Source organism: Melanotaenia boesemani, chromosome 5 (genome assembly GCF_017639745.1).
Source record: "Melanotaenia boesemani isolate fMelBoe1 chromosome 5, fMelBoe1.pri, whole genome shotgun sequence".
Classification (NCBI taxonomy): domain Eukaryota; kingdom Metazoa; phylum Chordata; class Actinopteri; order Atheriniformes; family Melanotaeniidae; genus Melanotaenia; species Melanotaenia boesemani.
Genome location: NC_055686.1, coordinates 38,881,069 through 38,900,053, shown reverse-complemented (window position 1 = coordinate 38,900,053; position 18,985 = coordinate 38,881,069). Strand labels below are relative to the sequence as shown.

The following is an 18,985-nucleotide window of genomic DNA, read 5'->3' as shown; positions in this document are numbered from 1 at the left end:
CTTTTGTTCAAACCTTATTGCATATAACTGATTGTAGCGCCCCCTGCTGGCTAAATGACATAGAACCCTTCTGTACTTCCAATGATCTATTTAGCATGTTTTCAGAAATAAAAAGGTAAAATTCTTAGGGCTCATCTTCTCACAAGATGGGACCTTGAGATTTGGAAATATTAGGGATTAAGTGGTATAAATGATCTCTGAGAAGTTTTCTTACTACCATTTTTAAATTCCTCTGAGGGAAACAAGTTAAAACCCTACACAGACTCATTAGAAAGAAATGAACATGTGTGCATTAACAGCCTTTGGATGAGGAATCGTGGTAAATGAAACGGCCAGTCATGGGATCTTTCTGCTTGGTTTCACTTCTCTTTTGACGTGTCAGCTGTGAGCAGAAGTCACTGAATGAGCACAGGGACTTTTACACTCCGTCGTGCTACAGTTAAGTTATGAAGGAGCAGAGCAAATCCCAAAGGGTAAGTGTTTCCCGGTGTTTTTGACTTTTTTAAAACCGCTTCTATACGCTCACAAGTGTGACTGTGTTAGAGCCTGTGGACGTGAAATTTCCTTGAAATGACCACATTTTAAAGTTTTCTTATTTTAATGTTACATTTCTTTAAGTGTACACATCTAATCTAGTCCAACACAACCAGTGAAAAGTTTAATTTAACACCAGTAAAATCGTTTTACAGGTGCTTCTATTATTTAGTGGAGAGAGTGGACTTTCCACTACGTGCTTTAGACTGTAACAACAGGAATGTGGTTTCCTGTAATCTGTGTAGGTGCGTGAGCTGCTGCAGTAAAACTGTTTGATAAAGAGAGGGAGAAGTAGAGAAATAGAGAAGAAACATTCTACAAGAACCTTCTTAAATGACACAGTTAACACAGAAAAACTGTTTGTCCTACGCTTAGATAAACTCACTGTAATAATTTGACGTCACATTTATGTACTTCATGAAAACAGAACAAACAAGAACCACTTTTCAATTAAGTTGAGCTGAGAAACTGTTTTAACTAAACCAAACGGTGAAAAGGCCTTTTCTCAGATCACATTTATATATTAATTACAGTGAAGCTTGAAGGTTTGTGAACACTTTAAAATGGACAACAAATGAATTTGACCTAAAGAAAAACCTGAGTAAGTAAATACAAGCCCGTGTGATAAGTTTGATCAAACGTCGTGGTTATCACCATCACACCTAATTACACTTACTGGAGGGGGAAGTAAAACATGTTTATGGTATAATCATATAGAAATTAAACTATAGTAACATGATCTGTGGTTATGCTACACTGAGTTGATTTTATGTAAACGTACACTCGCCGTCCACTTTATTAGGTACATTGATCTTTTCTTCCATTACTTGTTAACACAAATATTTAATCAGCCAATCACACGGCAGCAACTCGGTGCATTTAGTCATGTAGACATGGTCAAGAAGACCTGCTGAAGCTCAAATCAAGCATCAGAATGAAGAAGAAAGGGGATTTAAGGGACTTGGAACGTGGCATGGGTGTTGGTCTGAGTCTTTCAGAACCTGCTGATCTACTGAGATTTTCACACACAACCATCTCCAGGGTTTCCAGAGAATGTCCTGAAAAGAGAAAATAGCCAGCGAGCCGCGGTTGTCTGGACCAGAATGTCTTGTTGAGGTCAGAGGTCAGAGGAGAATGGGCAGACTGGTGGGAGATGATAAAAAGGCAACAGGAAGTCCACTTGTTGGATCCCAAGTATAAAGAACAGCATCTCTGAATGGAAACCATGTTGAACCTTGAAGCAGTTGAGCTGCAGCAGCAGAAGACCACACTGGGTACAAGTCCTGCCAGCTAAGAACAGAAAACTGAGGCTACAGTTCACACAGACTCAACCAAACTGGACAACAGAAGATGGAGACGCTGCTGGTCTGATGTGTCTTGATGTCAGCTGCAACGTTCAGACGGTAGGGTCAGAATTTACTGGAAACAACATGAAAGCCTGGATCCATGCGGCCATTTATAAACGCTTCAGGCTGCTGCTGGTGTCATGGTGTGTGTGTGTGTGTGTGTGTTTGACACACTTTGGGTCTCTTTGTAATTGAGTATAATTTAACCAGCACAGCCTACCTGAGTATTGTTGCTGACCATGTCCATCCCTTTATGACCACAGTGGAGCATCTTCTGATGCTACTTCCAGCAGGATAATGCACCATGTCACAAAGCTCAGATCATCTCCACCTGCTTTCTAGAACATGACGATGAGTTCACTGGACTCCAACGGCCTCCACAGCCACCAGATCTCAGTCCAGTAGAGCAGCTTTGGGATGTGGTGGAACGGGAGATTCTCATCATGGATGCAGCCGACAAACCTGCAGCAACTGTGTGATGCTGTCATGATGATATGGAGAAAACCTCTGAGGAAGGTTTCCACCACCTGGTTAAATCTATGACACCAAGAATGAAGGCAGTTCTGAAGGCAAAAGAAAGTCCAACCCGGTACTAGCAAGTGAGCCTAATAAAGTGGCCGGTGAGAGTAGATGCTAATGCATAAAAATTCATTTCTTAAGAAATGCAGTAGGACTCAGCTTGGTAATAATGGTGAAGACATGCCTGGATGTACCCAGGTCGGCCTAAGCTAATCTACTTTGACACCATATTATCAACCTGAAGGAACGCAGTGGGAGGAGCCCTGCCAACAGTCAACCAATGGGAACGTGGGATTCAGTTGGACATCTGTTTGAGTAACTGGGTTGTTGTTGTTCAGTATGTTGAACTACAGACTGAATGTGTTTATATTCATCATTTCTTTCCATTTCATGAACATCATCAACTATTTTTCGGAGCTCGTCAGAGACCCACTTTGTTTGTGTTATAATGCGAGAACATGAGATTTTTATAGATTTCCTGTTATTTATGTGAAACTGAACGCCTCCCTACTTGTATTTAGTGTGGTGAAAGAAAATATTACTAAAAGTACATGGATATTTAATGGATTAAGCAGAGTATATTCTATGTGGCTGGAGATAAGACATGCTGATCAAATCTGGATTTATTGATCTGTCGTTTTTATTTATGACATCTTTTCATAGCTCAGGCTCTGATGGATTTATGGTTGATTGAAGTCTTTGGTAAATACTGCATGCATGCATCTGTCCGCATAATATGCCTGATATGTATTAGTGGTCACATATTTAATTCAAATAAATGACTTTAAAATTAGTTAGATTTTTCCATTTCTCACCTTGCTGTGCTTTTACTATCCACATCAACAGATGATTATCAAGCACACATATAACACAAAAGACAAAAAACAAATACTGGTACCAAAAATAGTGGAAAAAACAAGAAGTTGCATCATTAAGCTTGATCCCTCTTTAAATGCTGATAGAGTTTGAGTCAAAAAGACTCCAGTTTAGGACTTAGTTTAAGTAAACAGAGCCACATGATGACCCCTTTAATATAAAATATTCATAGAAAAAAGCACTTTTATAAAAGCACCTCTCCTTTCTATTTGGACACTTCTTAAACCTGCAGAGGCCTTCTGGTCATTAACTTACAAGGAGCCTGATAATGACTCTTTGGGTGGAAATATTAGAAAGTCATTTGTGTCTTAAACGAGGTGAAACCAGCTGCACCTGCCCAGCACCAAAAGACATTCGTACAACAGGTGAAAAAAGCAAAGCGTTTCGGAGCCTGTCATTACCAAACCCTAACACGAATGTTCAAACCAAACATCTATGATGAGCTAATAGAGGTAAAATAATGTCTTTGCTTCTTCTAGTGAATTATGGCGCTTTGCAGCAGTTCAGGGGAGGTTGAAGACTCCGCTCTGGAGGGCTGGAATGTGATTGGCTCCGGTGGTTTTGGACAGATCTACAAAGCCAGGCATCGTCTTTGGGGCTGCGATGTGGCTATTAAACTGCTTCATTATGATGATGGGTAAGTGGTTGCAAAGAATGCCTGTTTACCAGGTAATGAGATAACTTACTGACCGGACAAACCAACACACACAGGACCAGCTCCTCATTGCTGCGTGAACTTGACATGATGCGTCAAGGAAGCAACCCCTACGTTATTCATGTCCATGGGATGTTTAAGGGTCGACCGCCTTTTCTCAGCTCCTCGGTACAGCTTGGGCTGGTCATGGAGTTCATGGAGAGAGGATCACTGGCTTCCCTGCAGGTATGCAGTCAACTTCACTTCCAGAGCAAAACATCTCAACAACCCTTTGTTCATGGATTACCATGAAGTTTTATAAATTCATCACAAGGTAATGAAGCTAAATGGGTTGATACCTCCTAATGTTTTTCTTAATTTATGGAACTAATTGGGTTAAAATGTCAAGCATGGTAAGGAAAGACTAGTTTGGGTTAGAAGACTTCTCACTTAATGGTTATGAGAATAAGTGGGATTAAATAGATCAGTCTTAGTGACTGGTAAAATAAACTAAAGTTTATGTTGCACTACAGCAAACTACACTTTCTCCACTGTAGCATACAATGCAAATGAAGAAGAGACTGAACAAAAAAGGAATAAAAAAGGAGTGTATTATCAATTTAGACGTGTAACAATCCTTCCTCTCCTGACAGAATACGTTACTAAGTCCACTACCCTGGCCGCTGTCTGTCAGACTGACTCACCAGGTGGCTCTGGGTATAAACTTCCTCCACACCTGCTCTCCCACTGTCCTGCATCTGGACCTGAAGCCCAGCAATGTCCTTCTGGACCCCTCTCTGAATGCCAAGGTGAGGTTCCGTGCTTCACTCATTTACATGAAGTTCTCCATGATGCAAAGGTAAAAACATTGGGCCTCATTCACCAACCATTCTTACAGACAAATGTGTTCCTAAGTCCTACATAGGAACATACAGATTGTATAAGTTGGTATAAGATAATATGGCTTTACTTTGGCCAACAGTCGTAATTTAAATGTGCTGTCAAAAATCAGGTCCAATATTTTGGCAAGATGAATAAACCCCAAAGGGTCTAGTTTAAAAGCTAGAGGTTTTCACATCATCTGAATGCATCATCATCATCATCATTTCTGTCAGGTTTTCATTCCACCATGTGTTATGAAGGACCTCACGGAGACAGTACTGAACTGACAGGTTTATTGCTCACAAGGTGAGCTTGTTCAGAAAGGATCTTACGAGTTCAAAAGCTGGTTCAGAGTCCAAGGAATCAGCTGGGTCAGTCGGGACCGGGACGGGGAAGAGGAAAAGTTCAGGTTGCATGAACGAGGTCCGACGAAGACTGTCAGGAGGGCTGGCGCTTATATATCCTGGAACTGGGATTACTTGCAGATGTGTTCCATTAGTATTCTGGAGAGGGAGAGCGGCGGTGATTGACTGGAGCAGGTGTGGGCGTAGCAGAGTCTGGTGCAACGGTGACACCATGGCAGGTCATCAAGGGCTGCAGCAAATCAAATGTTATCATATCAAGCCAAATGTCTGGATAATACCTAATTAATGATATTATTTAATCAGCATTTATAAGAAGTACCTATTTCCATACAAATACCGTCCACCCTCAAAATAAAGGAGTTAGCTGCATCATTGTGGACATACATAAAAGTCATATATCTAGTGTTTTCTGACAACTGGAACAATTTTTTATTTCAGAAATCACAGCTTCAGTGAATTAAAAGAAGCTTGTAAGAGCTTGATTAAAAGAAAGTGGTACGGTATAAATTATTGTGTCATCTGCATATAAATGTATGCTGGCTGGATTTAGTCCCAGTCTTAACTCTTCAATAAAATTAGTAAATAAATGGGGGGCTAAAATAGATCTTTGCGGAACACCTTGTTACTGTAAGAGGCTAATATAAAGTTTTCTGCAATGACATACTGAGCTAATAAAATCTCAGCTATTTTACTGCTAATTCTTTGTAACAGAAGTTTTATATTTCAAAATATATAAAGTTGCAAAGTGTTTTTCAGTGTCTAATGACATCACATTATCCTTCATTGTAAAACTGTTTCAGTTGGTCCTTTGTATAAGATGCTTAGTCAAATACTTTAGTCAGCACTGAAAGTAGAGAATAGGGAAGCAGAGCTGGTTTCCAGATCTTGGGAATGGCCCTGTCAGTCAACTGTTTTCGTCAAATGTCCGACTATCTAGCTGCAGTATGACTAAGCATTCTTTAAATAAGAGGACTGATACAACGAAAGATTTGCCTTATTAAGAAAAAATTAATCATTACATGTTTAGTGATTCATCTATGAGTGGTTATGATTTGCTTCTCCAGTAATGATTTTTAAACTTGTCCTGAAATTAAAAGCTCGGCAGAAATCACAAAATCATTAGAACCCGAAAGCTACAAATAAGTCAAGTTGGAATATTGTGTCTGCTAGTGAGTAATTAATAAAAATATATTCTATCTCTGTCTTCATCACAACCCATCTCACCACGCATACTCTCTTATACCACCTTGAGAACATTTTCCTCCTCCTCCCTCTTCATATGAACTACCCTATCCACCCTCTCTTTTCTCTAGCTTACAGATTTTGGCCTCGCCAAGTTTTATCACAGCTGCACACGGGCTTCCAGGAAAAGCAGTGAAGATGAGGGGGGAACTATCAGCTATATGCCACCAGAGGCTTTTGACGTATCATATCGTCCTACACCGGCCTCTGATATCTACAGGTAAATGAACACATGGGCCAGTTACGGAATTTTATAAAAGAATGAGCGACAGAAACTTGTTTTAGTTTGGATTTGCTCTAGTAAAGCTGTCACTCATGTTGTAGTAACAATGAGCAACTTCAGTGTAATTGAGCATTGTTGTATTCATCATGATGGTGTATCAGGACGGCTACTTACTGTGGCAAAGTTTCTGAACACAGGTTTGGTAGGAAGTAAAACCACAAGTAAATGTGTGATGGTAACAGGTGACAAGAGCATCAACAAGAAAAAATATTTACTGTAACAGATTGAACCTCCAGGTACTCATGTGACTTCTTCTTCTGTTAAAATGCACCATACCACCACCCTGCTGTCTTCACATTTACCATCACTGGTTGTATTGATGTTAGTTTGATGAAAAGTTATTAACTTTGTTGAACTCCTTCGTCTCTCTTTCAGCTTTGGTGTTCTGCTGTGGTCTGTTGTCACAGGGAAGCAACCATATGCTGGTAAGTCATTATTATGTTAACATGTTGACTGGATTTACAAGTTGTTTTCTTCACTCTGAGCTGAAATACATCAGGTATTTAGTTTTTAGTAACTCTGTGTGCATGGTAGTAAAATGGACTTACCGGAGCTTACTTACAGAAACCAACAACCCAAAAAGTTGTAGCGCCTCAAAAGAATAAAGCTGAGGTCTAGAAAACCTGAAAGCAACTTGTGCACAACAGCTGATGAAAACTGTAGCGTTAACTTTACCCTTTAACTATCAACTGGTAAAGCAGATAGTTGTGTGACTACAGTGTGTTTTATTGATCATTTGTGGAAATAAACTTGCCTGAGCCATCCCTACCATTTGGTCTGGCTATGTAATGCCAAAAGTTAAGTGTTTGTTATTCCATTATTCTTTCAAATTTAAACCATTTCACTATCGTTATTGTCATCTCAACAATTTGTTAAAAAAAAAACATTGATTCTCATTATTTTTGTCCAGTTAAAAAGAATAAATGCAAAGAAACATTTTTCTCTTGCTTTTTGTTCTTAGTGCAAACTTAAAGGAAAAAATAGCTTTGGATCTACTAAGAAAATATTTCTAATGCAACTTAAAGTAGCACTACGTAACTTTCCAAGCTTTAAACTCTGTGCTTCTGACTCGTTTTGATGGCACAGTGACATTTATCATGTACATTCCTGAAGCCATCATCGCCCAGCAGCATCCAGAGGCTGAGACAATTTTACTTCCCAACCTACAGCTGAGTTTTGCTTTACGCACCACGTCATAATGCAGCAACAGAATATCAACACACTGGTTGTTTTGAACAAGCATCATAGTTGATTTAGCAAAGAAATGCAAGAGTATATTATCAGAGGAAGAGAGGAAAAGAAAGAGAGAAAGGGAAAAAGCAAGAAATAAGACAACATCAGACTGACTTTTACTGGATGACAAGAGTTCAGAGTACAGGTAGGATGCAAGATGGATGAAGAATTAGCAGTCGTTAGGGGGCTCCTCATTGAGAAAATCTACCAAAGCTCCATAGCACTTCCTTAAATTAAGTTATGATACAATTAAAAATTACAAAGACATAGACAGAGCAGACCTCCTTAGACCTACAGTTCATTCTCAACATGATAAGTTGACAAGTCTCATCCTTGGGATGTCTCATGGTTTGTGTATTGATTTAAAGCCTCCTTAAAAATGGAGCATCCACCTAGACTGTTTGTTGGTGATACATGTAAAAAGTGCTGAGATATGTTTTTGCTAAAAACAAAAAACAAACAAGACAAACAAAAAAAAGAAAAAACAAAGAAAAACACATTTTACGGGGTCTTTCTTCCCTGCCTATATGGGACAGTCACCTCTGTTTTGTGTAGTGTTGTTAAAACACTCACATTATAGCGTCAAAGCAGCAGCTTTAGATATTGATATATTTTGGCCAAACATAAACTTCTCCTTCATGCTAACACATCTGTAACAGCATTTCTCTACCTCCTTCTTCTGCTGCAGATGCATTGCCCAGCATAGTGCGGTTTCGCATCCCGCTGGGAGACCGTCCATCGCTGAATGAGATCAGGTGTCAGGCTGCAGGTTGGCCAGGGTTGACAAGACTAATGGACCTCATGCAGGAATGCTGGGAGGCGAAATCCAGCCAGAGGCCCACTGCCCTAGGTTGGAAAAGTTCCTCATTTATAATAAAAACCATCAAGATAGAATTAGAGAAAAATACCTCTATAAACACATGTATGCTGCTGATTAGTAATCTGGTCCAAAATATGGACATATCAGCAGTTATAAGCTGCAGATTTAAAGGCTACTTGTCAGGTGACTTAATGAAGGACTTGGTTATAACTGTCTCACTAGTTAGCTTCCATCCATCCATCCATTGTTTGCCTCTTATCCGATGGTGGGTCACAGGGGCAGCTGCCTAAGTAGGGAAACCCAGACTTCCCTCTCCCTGGTGACATTCACCAGCTCATCCGGGGGGATCCCAAGGCGTTCCCAGGCCAGCCGAGAGATGTAGTCCGTTCAGCGTGTCCTGGGTCTTTCCGGTGGGACATGCCCGAAACACCTCACCAGGGAGGCGTCCAGGAGGCATTCTAACCAGATGCCCGAGCCACCTCATCTGGCTCCTCTCGATGTGGAGGAGCAGCGGCTCTACTCTGAGCCCCTCCCGGATCACCAAGCTTCTCACCCAATCTCTAGGGGAGAGCCCGGTCACCCTGCAGAGAAAACTCATTTCGGCTGCCTGTATTTGCAATCTTGTTCTTTTGGTCACTACCCACAGCTCGTGTCTTCGTCGAAGACACTCCACTTACTGCCAGCAATGCGGACCAAGCTTTGACACCGGTCGTTCAGGGACTGGACAGCTCGTACAAGGGGGTCCAGCACTCCATACTCCCAGAGTACCCCCCATAGGAGTCCCCGGTGGACACGGGCGAACACCTTCTCTAAGTCCACAAAGCACATGTAGACTGATTGAACAAACTCTCATGCCCCCTCCAAGACCCTGAAGAGAGTGTAGAGTTGGTCCACTGTTCCACGACCGGGACGAAAACCACACTGCTCCTCCTCAATCCGGGGTTTGACTCTCCGACGGACCCTCCTCTCCAGCACCCCTGAATAGACCTTACCGGGGAGGCTGAGGAGTGTGATCCCCTGTAGTTGGAGCACACCCTCCGGTCCCCCTTTTTGAAGAGGGGGACTATCCACCAGTTTGCCAGTCCTGGGGAACTGTCCCTGATATCCACGCAATGCTGCAGAGGCGTGTCAGCCAAGACAGCCCTACAGCATCCAGAGCCTTAAGGAACTCTGGGCAGACCTCATCCACCCCCAGGGCCTTGCCACGGAGGAGCTTTTTAACCACCTCAGCAACCTCAGCCCCAGAAATGGGAGAGCCAACACCAGGGTCCCCAGACTCTGCTTCCTCATCGGAAGACGTGTTGGTGGGATTGAGAAGGTCTTTGAAGTATTCCATTCACCACCTCACAACTTCCAGAGTCGAGGTCAGCAGCCCCCCATCTGTACACAGTGTTGACGGAGCACTGCTTCCCCCTCCTGAGCCACTGGATGGTGGACCAGAATCTCCTCGAAGCTATCCGGAAGTCATTCTCCATGGCCTCTCCAAACTCCTCCCATGCCCGAGTTTTTGCCTTAGTGACCGCCAAAGCTGTGTTCCGCTTGGCTTGCCGATACCCATCAGCTGCCTCTAGAGTCCCACAGGGCAAAAAGGCCCGATAGGACTCCTTCTTCAGCTTGATGGCATCCCTTACTGCTGGTGTCCACCAACAAGTTCGGGTGTTACCGCCATAACAGGCACCGACGACCTTGCGGCCACAGCTGTGGCTGGCCGCTTCAACAATAGAGGCACGGAACACAGCCCACTCGGACTCAGTGTCCCCCGCCTCACCCAGGACATGGTTAAAGCTCTGCCGGAGATGGGAGTTCAAACTCTTTCTGCCTGGACGTTCCCAGCAGACCCTCACAAGATGCTTGGGTGTGCCAGGCATGACCGGCATCCTCCCGCACCATCTGAGCCAATTTAACACCAGGTGGTGATCAGTTGACAGCTCCGCCCCTCTCTTCACCCGAGTGTTCAGGACATGCGGCCATGAGTCCGACGATACGACTACAAAGTCGATCATCGAACTGCAGCCTCGAGTGTCCTAGTGCCAAGTGCACATGTGGGCACTCTTATGCCTGAACAAGGTGTTCGTTATGGATAGTCCATGACGAGCACAGAAGTCCAACAACAAAACACCACTCGGATTCAGATCAGGGGGGCTATTCCTCCCAATCACGCCCCTCCAGCTCTTACTGTCATTGCCCACGTGATCATTGAAGTCCCCCAGCAGAACGAGGGAGTCCCCTGAAGGAGTGCTCTCCAACACCCCCTCCAAGTACTCCAAAAAGGGTGGGTACTATGAACTGTTATTTGGTACATAAGCACAAACAACAGTCAGGACACGTCCCCCAACCTGAAGGCGGAGGGAGGCTACCCTTTCGTCCACCGGGGTAAACCCCAATGCACAGGCGCCAAGTTGGGGGGCAATGAGCATGCCCACACCTGCTCGGCGCCTCTCACCAGCAGCAACTCCAGAATGAAAGAGGATCCAGCCCCTCTCAAGGACAGTGGTTCCAGTGCCCAAGGTGTGCGTTCAGGTGAGTCCAACTATATCTAGATGGAACCGTTCAACCTCGCTCACCAGCTCAGGCTCCTTCCCCGCCAGACCGTCCATAGAGCTAGCTTCTGCAGCTGAGAATCAGACTGCCAGGGTCCCCGCCTCTGGCAGCACCCCAGCTCACACTACACCCGACCCCGATGGCCCCTCCTACAGGTGGTGAGTCCATGGGAGGGGGGGCCCATGTCACACTTTCGGGCTGAGCCTGACCGGGCCCGACCAAGCTGACCGATTTTTTAGTTAGCATAAAAAATGTAATCTTTTTGCTATACAAATTTGTACAACATGAAATTCCTTTTCATCTATTACATCACTGTTTTACTCTTTCACTTGCTGAGTATATCATGGGAATAACCAGATGCCACTGCAGATTATGATTTTTTTCCCTGATAATCAAACTTTCTTGTCTTTGTGGTCTGTTCAGAGTGCACAAGACAGACAGAAGAACTGTTTGAGATGCACAAACATGTAATAGCTGATGCTGTCTATCACGTGCTGAAGAAACTGGATCGTGCATCCTCAAGTCAAGCAGAGGTGAAATTTTTAACATGACAAAGCATATTACTACTTTAATTACTACTTTAATCACAGCCTGACTGGCTCTTTCTCTTCCTGTTTTCAGGACCTAAATGGAGAAGAAAAAATAACAGAGCAGCTTCAAATGGTTTCTATAGCGCAGGCTCCAGGTTTGTTTTATTATATTATGAAATTATATTATATAAATACAGTTTACTGATGATTTATCTTTTCAAAGACAGTTAGTTAGTTTTACCACCCCATTTGAATTGTAGTAATGCATGCTGTATCTTGTTTGTGGATCTATGTAGAGTCAGGTTAGTTGATTTCTTCTATTTATGCTAGCTAAGTTATGCTAAGCTAAGCTATGTACTTATCTTAATCAACTACAAGGGTGTGAATTTTTTTTTTTTTTTGCAGCTTTTGACTCCATTGTAATGCTCTCCATGAGCTTGTAATGTTTTCATCAACATGTAATGACAGTTAAGCTTGGTTTGAATTCGCTAAATCAGATTAAAATGACTGTTTATGAGCTACAGTGGTAATGTTTTACAGCACCAGTTTTCACCTTTAGCATTTATCTGTGCAGTGCCTGCCAGAGCTGAACCTGTGAACATTTGTAATGATGTACCAACAGGAAACCCGCCAGTTCAGGTGAGAATCAGCCTGTTCTGATTATTATTACAGCAACAGCCGTCCTGATGTGTCTTCACCAATAAGGATTCATATGTAAAACATTGCTGCTTCAAAACACTAAGTAGATTTCAATAATGGAGAGCAAATAACATCTTAATATTACAAACATAATGCAATTTTCAGGAATTACTGAAGTGTTGGTCCTTTAACCAGCTAAGAATAATAAGTGACACACTATGTAGTCTTGGAGTTTTCTTTTATTGCAGCAAATTGGTTAGTCCTGTGGTATTACTACATTGTATGTTTTTAGGAAGTATTGCATTCGTAACTTCCTGCTGCACCAGTGGGGGTTTTCAGAAAAGATTGGTAACCACAGCCACTCTGAGAATGTGTAGAAGGTTTTTATCAGTGCAGGAAGAAACAGAGTTTTGAGAACGAATATTGTCAGACAAAACAAATAAATATTCTGTATATAATTTTAGAGACCTCAGAGAGGACAAAGACAACTGAGAGAAAACTAGTGTGACTAATGAGTAATAATCATGCTATGTACTCATTCTGTTTCTCTCCATTAATAATTGTTGCAGCTCTGAATCAGGTGAAACAGCCACCAAGTTAATCTGTTTATACCCTTAATTATGACCCGTAACACCATCCTGTAAAGACCGTCCCCTACCAGCAGCAGGGCGAAGCACTACTAATAGGAAAGTGGTATGAGACCCGTTCTCAAGGGTTGCTTTTAAACAAAACATTTAATGGTGCTTTCTGACCACCTCCTAAGTAAATTTGGTCCAAATATGTCGGAAAGACACATAGTGACTCATTTTTCTTCCAATTAATTCACACCTTTATTCCAAGTGGATGGTTTTAGAGGGTGTGACGTGACCCACAACCCCACTCGGTCTCTTTTGATATCTGTACTCTTGGAGCACATTTTTATGGCATGATACAACAGACATTCTCAAATATTTATATTCCTCCCACTTGCAGTTGGACAATGGAGCCGATGGGCTACCAAGCCCTCTTTTAACCGCTATGAGTCACCTTAAACTGGCCAAATTGTTTTAACATACACAGCAGAATGATCAACTTCTGGTTAGTTAAAAACACCAGTGGATTGTAATTCCTCCTTCTCAGACTGGCTAAATAAACTCCCTGTTCCCTGTGTTATTTTTTAATAGGAGGTAGCATAAGTACTGTTGCTTATAGCCAATACTTTACAGACGCTACCAACATTATAAGAGGCTGAATAACTTTGTAAAGTGATGTAACTTTGGCTTGTTGATCTGAGCAGCTCGTTGAATGTCACGTTTACAGATCAGGTGGGCCCAAAACAAAATGCAAACATTGTATTTTTCTGAGGTTTTGGTTTGTTGTGACTTAACACACCCAGTTATATGCTTAAAACACAGGTAAAGGATTTTTTCCACAGTAAGTCTTCAAAATGAGTCCTCAAGGAGGACTTTCATTTTTTAAAGGTGATATATTTTATATGTTAACTGGTTTTTCACTTCTGAAACCGCTTTTGTAAAATATTCTTATCATTCCTCGTTAGAAAGTTATTAAAACTGTTTGTTTGGGGTCGTAAAACTATTTTACCTTTGTGGACACTATTTGCCTGGATGTCCTGATTACATGTAAACACAGTACATGTGACAACTTTTGTCACGTCCTGCAGCCAAAAATTCGTTTAATTAGGTTTAGACATTTTTGGTGTTACATATATCCTTCACACTGAGTGGACTGGAGTGTGAGGGATGCACGTTTTTACAGCATACATGCAGTTGCTTTTATGACCACTAGAGGTCACAATATCTTTATACATGCAGTAAATCCAGACCTGTTTGGTCTGCATGACATAATAACACATGATGTCTTATTTGGGAGCTGGACACTCTGAGGTGGAAGTCATTTCTAGGTAGTCAAGCTTTAAGCTCGTATTTAACATCTGTTTTCAACAATGTGTGCAAAAATGTTTTTGCCCTGTGTAACACATTTTCTAATTAGTCACTTTTATCTAACTGATTATGAGGCAGTGGACCGCAGAGAGCTATTTTACTGGGTGGTAAAGGGAAAGTTCAACATTTTAAGATGGGAAAGCCGTAATGGGATTAGTCACTTTCCAGTACACAACATGACATATCAAACACATAGGTGGTAAAAATGTAATGTCTTCTGAGCCATAATCCACCTTTACCTTTTTATGTTGCAGGAAATGGCTGGTAGATGGACTCCAAATGAAAGACAAACAGTCAGAGGTAAGAAGGAGGTTGGAGCTGAAGCAGGAAGGAAAACACTGAGATCCTGATTTACACAAACAAAACAATCTGCTTCGTGTTTTCAGGTGTTTTACTTTTTCTTTTTCAGATTCTCCTCCGAGGAGGCTCAACAATGTGTGTCAGGTTGATCAGGCCCACTCATCAGGAGACTATGAAATAAAACCATCTTCTGTTCATCCCATTCATTCATCATCACCATCTACTTCAATAAAGAAGTCACCTCAAGACAATGCAGGAAAAAACTTTCAGCCAGCTTTTCACCAACAGCTGAAACCACAATACCAAGTGAGTTTTTATTCTCACAAATGCCTCCAGCAAAAGAGAAAAAAAGAAACTGGCAGTAACAGGAAAGGTCACCAAATCATGAAGAGAAGCTAAACTTAGACTGAGACCAGAAAAAAGGAACATTGCTTCGGTGGTTTAATAATAAAACCCAAAACAGGAACTCATAGACCAACAAAACTGAAGAGTAATGACATTTAATGGTCCATTAAACAAGCCCGGCTTCAGTGCTAAATAAATTATAATGCTTAGCTTAATGTGAAAAAAACATTTGCAACAGCGGGGCTCTGAAACGCTTTTACATGTACAGAAAATCTGAGGTGGGGGTGAAGGCAGGTAAGCTGACCTGGAAAAATGGGTTAGCTGATTGGTGATTCAGGTAAAAGGAAGAAGGGCTGAAACGAGGGCATCTGGTGGAAGAGATGATGCATGAAATGGAAAAGGTTCATCTCGAGCAGAATGTACGGCGCCTATCGGGTGCCATCAATGGAAAAAAAATTGCGTGTCTGTGTTTATTAAGTTGTGACTTTGTGTTAATAAAAAGTGCAAATGAGATATTATTGTGTGGCCACAGCCTAAAGGTAATAAATATATAGCCATTTATAATAAATCAGGGGACTGAGTTGTCCAGCTTTGGCTTCAGCAGTTTGCTGTTAAAACCTTTTTACTTTGCAATTTTTTAATTTCCTTGGAATAGTAATGACAATGTTTTTAACAAATGGTTGAGATACCAGTTAATAATATAGTAACGATAGTGAAATTCTCAAAGCAGTGTGACCTCAGACCGGCTTATTTCTAACTAATTTTAATAAGGTTCATTATAGTTACTGAGTACAGAGCGGGCGGATAAAGGGCTGAATTAAGTGTCTCTTTGTAATCATGACATTGTGTTTGCTGGATATTATTTTAGTTCATCCCAAGTCCAAACTAAAGTGAGACTGAATCAGATTTATTCATCTTTTGAATGTTGTAGCCTAAGAGTCTGTCCATTATTATGGCTGCAACAAAACAGTTTAGTTATCCCAACACAGCGTTTGCTGTTACAGTTTTATTCTCATGCATTTGTAACACATGACCACACAATATTTATGTAGTCATGTTGGGGGCTGTGTAGCCAGGTATATCTAAAAGTAAGTCACAAATATACTAAATGAGTGATTTAAATGTTGTATGTGGGAATCAAACAGCATTTTTATACAAGTGTAATTTCAGCATTTATATTTTTCAGTACAGTTCTTTAAAATAAAATAATTTTTTCCCAGAAACAATGAAAATGGCCCTGAGAGCAGAGCCCAGGGCTGAGTGGTTAGGGAGGAGGGTACAGTGGGTGAGTTATTACGGGGCAGGCTGGTGTCGGAATAGTTTGACCAAACCACAAACTCGTGAACAGGAAGCAACTCCACAATGGAGCGTTAATTGGTTGACTGTTATAAATTTTGAAAGGGGGCACTATTATAGTGATAAGGAGGCGCTCCATGATGGTTGAGATGAACTGATAGACCAGTTATTAGAACCTGTATTTTTTCCTTCATTGGTTTTGCTCATTGGCCCTGCGGTGGACTGGTGACCTGTCCAGGTGTACCTGCTAAAATGCTGGTTAGGCTCCAGCTTCCCCGCGACCCATAACGAACAAAGCGGTATAAATAATGGATGAACTTTGCTCCATCTTTTGCTTTGTTTAATAAAGTTTATGAATACTGAACAGCTCATTTTTTAAGAGTTGATAAAATAAATGAAAAGCTGTTTTAACTACCTTTTAAAATGAATTTCTCTTTATTGCTTAGCAACACTGAAAAACTATTTATTTTCAGTTTTGTAAGTTTGTTTCTTATTTAATCAACAATGCTGGCCAACTTTAATCAGGCGAGATTTTGTTTTGACGTGTTTATGTTGAAAATAGAGGATGTTGTACTTTTATCTGCTTGCATTGCTAACAGGTAGCACAACTAGTTACCTCAACTATAAGCAAGTCCTTCTTTTTTTAAACTGGAACGTAGTCATTTGGAGTGAATTTAATTATAACTCCAAATTCTGAGGTAGACTGAATGTGCTGTTAAGGTCCATTTATACTCCCTTTACTAAGCAAATAGGTATGTCCATAAGTCACTACCCTCATACTTTCATGCGTCCCTTACGTTGTCATGGTTGTTAGCTAAAATGTCCACCAGATGGCAGTGCAGAGATTACCTCTGAGTTCCAGCGTCAGTTTCAGACAATAAAAACATGGAGATGGGGGAGGAGATCATGATAATGTTCATCCTCAGAGAGAGGCATAAAAGAAAATAGGACCAACGGACCAAATTACACTTGTCTTCGTCTTTAGTGCAGAGCTTAATGTGTCTTTAACCTGGTTTCCCATTTTCAGCTCACTACACACTCCTGAAGCAACTTGCATCCGCAGGGAAACAGTTACATGAACATAAACAGTCATGCTTGAACAAAACCAACTTTGAGATTTTTTCTCTTTCCTTTTTTTAATAGGTTGTTTAGGGCCCAAATTTCCACTCTTCAGGACCTCCTCTGGCCTTTAACTTGTTGGGTCAAGTTTTACACTAATAACATTAATCAGACTTTCTTCTTCTCTCCACAGCGTCAGTTTTCCAGCCCCGGACGCACAGTCCACATGCATTTCTCCGACGTGACTGGATTTCAGCTTGGCAACAACAACAGCATTTTCATCTCCACCCCTGACCCACTGGAGAGGAAGCGGCACCCAACAGCACCGTCAGCAGTACCAGTGACTCCCCATCACACCAAGTAGAAAAGACACAACACGAAGATCTAATCTTTCCTCTGTTTACCTTTTCATTAAGGCAGGATTCAGATCATGTTATAACTGCAGGAAGTGTTTTCATTCATTTTTATTAGTCCTTATTGTCTCTGCTTTTTCTGTTTGAAAACTCACACCAGTGAACATAAACCTCACACCTCCCTTTTGCACTGTCAGCAGTATAAATACGAGCCAAGTCTGCTCAGATGGTTTTAGCTTTTTAACCAACTGTGGTAGAAAAATATCCACAGTTGTCGTGCCAACTCTCCTTCAGATGCCAAAAATCTTCTTTATGACAGGCTGACTATTAATGAGGAAGGCTGTGTGAAAACTCATCTCATATATTTTGTAAAACTAGTGACAGGAACCTTTCAGGTTCTCTTTTTCTTATGCTGGAATCTCAACCTTTAGGTGTCATAATAGTTAAAATGAAGATGAAGAGCAAGAAGTGTTATTGTGATCCATCTACCCTCGCATGGCCTGAAATATGCTAAATGTACGCTGTGTAAATAGATGTTTTAAAAAAGGGTATGCACAGCTCTGATTTGCTTTGTTTTACACTTTTTCTTGTGTAGCTAAGGAAATGTTTTGGTTCACTGCAGGTTCAATGAAACTTATTTAAAAAGGAACAATGTACATATTTAACCATCTGGATTTTCCAGCAATACAGGCTGTCATTTGACCTTGTGTGCATTAAACTGTGTTTTAAATGAATATTTTCCTGTAGTAGAAGCCCAATGTGATTTCAATGAAGTCCTGGAAAAACTATAAATGAAATGTTTGTGTGTTGTTTGCATAAATGTTCTCTCACATGAGTCAGGGGACTATTTTCAGCAGCAGATGAAGATGCATATGGTGCTTTGTGAGCATTACAGCAGAGTTATGTAAAATAGTATCTGCAGACCGTACAGTACCGTACTAAACAACTAAATCAGGAACATCAAGAACTTGAAGTCTGTAGAAGTTTAAGAAAGTCACTGTATGTATGATTAAGACCATTTAATAAATTCTGTTTGTATACGGTTTTTAAATGTCTTGTATTTATGTTTTTTTTAAATTATTTTATCCAGTGAAAAAGTCTCTGTAAAATATGATTTCAAACCAAGTTGGTTAAGATCCTACACCTGACAGCTTTTTAAAAACGTCATTATTGCCTTGCCAAGAAAACTGGACTCACCATTCATAAGGACATGTACAATAGCCACATTCTTCTTTATAAGGACTGTAT

At 41.1% G+C, this 18,985-nt stretch overlaps 1 protein-coding gene across 2 annotated transcripts; it reads left to right on the top strand.

Moving 5' to 3' along the window:
* Positions 1–358: 358 nt before the first annotated feature.
* Positions 359–18,788, top strand: ripk3 (receptor-interacting serine-threonine kinase 3). Of its 2 annotated transcripts, none has more exons than XM_041986507.1 (13): positions 359–473; positions 3,755–3,912; positions 3,987–4,155; positions 4,563–4,718; positions 6,470–6,618; positions 7,057–7,106; positions 8,603–8,764; positions 11,699–11,808; positions 11,897–11,960; positions 12,380–12,444; positions 14,639–14,684; positions 14,794–14,990; positions 17,578–18,788. In XM_041986507.1, exons 2-13 carry the CDS (start codon positions 3,761–3,763, stop codon positions 17,746–17,748), a joined length of 1,491 nt encoding a protein of 496 aa, XP_041842441.1. In that variant the 5' UTR covers positions 359–473; positions 3,755–3,760; the 3' UTR covers positions 17,749–18,788. The 2 variants fall into 2 exon arrangements, with proteins under 2 accessions (XP_041842441.1, XP_041842442.1); XM_041986508.1 differs by lacking the exon at positions 359–473 and adding an exon at positions 3,268–3,640.
* Positions 18,789–18,985: the final 197 nt, after the last annotated feature.

What these genes read in the sequence shown, in the direction of transcription:
- ripk3 (XM_041986507.1), top strand. Translation starts at nt 3,761, where the DNA reads ATGGCGCTTTGCAGCAGTTCAGGGGAGGTTGAAGACTCCGCTCTGGAG. An exon ending in CCAGAGGCCCACTGCCCTAG is followed by an intron (nt 8,765 to 11,698) that starts GTTGGAAAAGTT and finishes TGGTCTGTTCAG; the next exon opens with AGTGCACAAGACAGACAGAA. An exon ending in CAGGAAACCCGCCAGTTCAG is followed by an intron (nt 12,445 to 14,638) that starts GTGAGAATCAGC and finishes TTTATGTTGCAG; the next exon opens with GAAATGGCTGGTAGATGGAC.